This window comes from Equus quagga, chromosome 7 (genome assembly GCF_021613505.1).
Source record: "Equus quagga isolate Etosha38 chromosome 7, UCLA_HA_Equagga_1.0, whole genome shotgun sequence".
NCBI classification, from domain to species: Eukaryota; Metazoa; Chordata; class Mammalia; order Perissodactyla; family Equidae; genus Equus; species Equus quagga.
The window spans coordinates 30,004,173-30,007,716 of NC_060273.1; the positions used below are offsets into that span (position 1 = coordinate 30,004,173).

The following is a 3,544-nucleotide window of genomic DNA, read 5'->3' on the forward strand; positions in this document are numbered from 1 at the left end:
TGCGGAGGGGCGGGGAGCCGGCGGGGGTGGGGGGAGGCGCGGGCTTGGCCAGTCGGGATTGAAGTGGGGGGCTCGCCAGGGGCCCTTGCCCGGGGCCGCGCCCGCCCAGCGCCCGGCCGCGCCCCTCCCTCCCTGCCGCCCCCCCTCCCCGTCTTGTTGTGACAGTTCCTGATACTGTTTATTGAGGTGCATGTCAGGTATAATTAGCAATCGATATGGAAAACGTTTTCTTGCACCCAGCACGCCTCTGACGTCAGAGCCGATTAGCGCTTCTTATTGGTCCCAAATTCCCCCGGCCGCGGCTAATTATCGGGAGCTTGATGTTGATAAAGTAAAGCGCCGGAGTGCGGGCGAAGCATGTGTAGGGCTCCGGGTCCCTGTCTCCGCCGCCGCCGCCGCCGCCATCCGCGCCTCCCGCCGCTGGCCCGCCCCGGCCCCGGCCCGCGCCCCCGCGCCCCGCCGGCCCCCCGCGCGAGATGATGGACGGCCGCCTCCTGGAGCACCCGCATGCCCAGTTCGGGGGCTCGCTGGGCGGCGTGGTGGGCTTCCCCTACCCGCTGGGCCACCACCACGTGTACGAGCTGGCGGGCCACCAGCTGCAGTCGGCCGCCGCCGCGGTGCCCTTCTCCATCGACGGGCTGCTCAGCGGCTCGTGCGCCGCCGCCGCCGCCTCGGTGGTCAACCCTACGCCGCTGCTGCCGGCCGCCTGCGGGGTAGGCGGCGACAGCCAGCCCTTCAAGCTGTCAGGTAGGCGCGGCGGGCGGGAAGGAGGCGGTGGGGGGGGTGGGGAGCAGGGGACCCTTGTCCGGCGGAGGAGGTCGGTCGCCGGCTACCGAGGCCCCGGGGCGCTCCTCGGTCCCCGCCCTCCGCCCGGCACGGGGCGCGCGCCCGCCCTCTCGGTGGCCCCCGAACTCAGGGGTGGCCGGCAGGTAGCAGAAGGGGACGGATCTGGCCTGGGCGCGTGGCTGAGCCGCGCGGCGTCCCCGTGCATGCCCGCAGACTCGGGGGACCCAGACAAGGAGAGCCCGGGCTGCAAGCGGCGGCGCACCCGCACCAACTTCACCGGCTGGCAGCTGGAGGAGCTGGAGAAGGCGTTCAACGAGAGCCACTATCCCGACGTGTTCATGCGCGAGGCGCTGGCGCTGCGCCTGGACCTGGTCGAGTCCCGAGTCCAGGTAAGGAGCTGCCGCCGCTGCCGGGAGCCAGCGTCCGCCCCCGGGCCTGCCCGGCGCCGGCCCCGCCTTTGTTCTGGGTGGGAGACCGCGTCCTCGGTTCCAAGCCCGCCGCGCGCGCGCTGCCGGAAGGTTGCGGGGGCGGGGGCTGTTCCGGGGCTCGGCGCCTCTCGGAGAGGGAGGTCGGAACCCCGGAAACCCGAGGCGGCTGGAGAACCGCAGCTGCGTCCGAACCGGGGAGCTGCGTGGTGGGGTCCCGGCGACCGTGCGAAATGGGGTCTCGGGGAGGCTTGGGCGGGAGAGGCGGCGACGAGGAGCCAGCCGCGCGGACTTGGCGAGGGCAGACCCCGCGCCTCGGCGCCCTCGCGGGGCCTCGGGCTCACCAGCCTGGAGCCAACGCGTTTGTTTGTTTACCTTTCGCCTCTAAAATATTCAGATGGAAACATGTATTTATTCATCGCTTTGGAGGAGGGAGCAGCTGAGGAAGGGGAGGCGGAAACTTAGAAACAATTAACACATTGAGGGGAAAAAAAAGGTGTCTGAATCTTTAATACCCCCGGTTATTTCTTTTTCTTTTTCCCCCATAATTTGATTTTCCTTCGGAGACTACCGGCGGTATTCCTTTTAAAAATACAGCATCATTTTGGTGGATTAAAAATTCAAGATGAATCGTGCATAATGTGGTGTTCCACTAAGTACAGAGGTGTTTTTCGGTGCGTGGGGTGGTGAGCGGTGCCGCCGCAGCTGTGGGCTCGGGGCTTTGAGGCCGAGGCTGGCAGGACGCCTGCTCAGCGCCGGTATCTTTGTCTGAAAAGGTGTTCTCGCCCTGTGCTGGGCCTCCCCTCTTGACCTCTTCTGTGTGCAAATCCTTTTATCCAATTTGTTCTAAGTGTCTTAAGTGAAGTCAAGACCTCTTCGTTTCCCCCTTAATATGGCAATGAGTCGTTTTCTTGGTGAGAAGGCAGCCTGAAATTTGCACCCATAAAAGAAATATTTTTTAAAAGTTGGGGGGGGGACGACAGGGATGGACGGTTACAGCCTTGGGGACGTTGCAGCTTTATAGGGCACCTTGGTACGAACAAGGCTGCCTGTGACCAGGCCAGGCCCATGATTGTGCCGGGTCTCTCTGTGGCCTCAACAAAGAATTCGAATGATGGAGATCTCCTGGGGAGGGTACTATGCCTGGGGTTTGGACGAGATTCGACTGACTCTGTCGGAGAGTGGAGCGAGAGCCCTGTGAGGCTCCTCAGGGCCAGGCCTGCAGAGAGAGGGGAGGAGGCAAGACCGGCCCAGGCCTCTTCCCCAGAAGGCGGGCAGCTGGCCTCTTGATTCCCTGCCTGCCTCCCCAACCCAGGCCACGCACAACTGGTTTGAGAGTGCAGCGTTGGCGCCCTTGCCTGAAGCTTCCAGAAAGAAGGATGTGTGTGAATGTGTTTTCCGGGGGGGGGGGGGTGGGGGAGTGGGGAGGGCAGGCTGCTGAAGCCCCCTTGCCCCTAAGTTTGGCTTCCTAGGCCCTTCTAGAAGCAGCAGCATCGAGATTTCCCTTCATGGGAAATCCCAGAATTTGGGCTTTGACTCAGTCTCCCTCTGGGGCCGAAGACAGGTGTGGAGGGCAGCTCAGCACAGCTGCCTGTGGTCCTCGGGCCAGACGGTCAGCGCCAGGCCAGGCGGGCTGCTTAGAACACGAGCTGTGAGAAGCCAGGAGGGGCAAGAAGGGGCCTTGCTCTTTGCCTGCCGACCAGGAACCCGTCGCCTTCGGGCAGGAGCCAGACCGGCCCTGCCCAGCGAAGGGGCAGCTCCCAGTTCCCCCGAGGTGAGAAGCCGGAGCCGGAAGCTGCCGAGAGGCCCCATCGACCTCTTTCTGGGTGGAAAAGATGCTCTTTGGAACCTGCAGCCTGAGTGCCGAAACCCAGCTCAGGGCCGGCCCGGCCGCGTGGCTTGGCTCCCGCCCCCTGGCCGGAGCCGAGGTCGTGCAGGCCTGTCTGGGGGGAGCGGGGAGTCCCCACAGCTGGCCAGCGGCAAACCCGCCGCCTGACTGTGCCCTCCTTTCCCCTATCCGGCTGCTCTAGGTCTGGTTCCAAAACCGCCGGGCTAAGTGGAGGAAGAAGGAAAACACGAAGAAGGGCCCGGGGCGGCCGGCGCACAACTCACACCCGACCACGTGCAGTGGCGAGCCCATGGACCCGGAGGAGATCGCGCGCAAGGAACTGGAGAAGATGGAAAAGAAGAAGCGCAAGCACGAGAAGAAGCTGCTCAAGAGCCAGAGCCGCCACTTGCACTCGCCCGGCGGCCTGTCCCTGCACAGCGCACCCAGCTCCGACAGCGACAGCGGCGGCGGCGGCCTGTCCCCGGAGCCGCCCGAGCCGCCGCCG

General features: G+C 65.2%; 1 protein-coding gene across 1 annotated transcript in view; it reads left to right on the forward strand.

The window, feature by feature from the left end:
• Window positions 1-476: 476 nt before the first annotated feature.
• Window positions 477-3,544, forward strand: part of UNCX (UNC homeobox) — a 10,379-nt gene continuing 7,311 nt past the window's right edge. Inside the window, exons 1-3 of the mRNA XM_046666477.1 lie at window positions 477-747; window positions 1,000-1,175; window positions 3,242-3,540. Of these exons, the coding sequence (XP_046522433.1) occupies window positions 477-747; window positions 1,000-1,175; window positions 3,242-3,540 (746 nt within the window). The remainder of the gene's footprint in view (window positions 748-999; window positions 1,176-3,241; window positions 3,541-3,544) is intronic.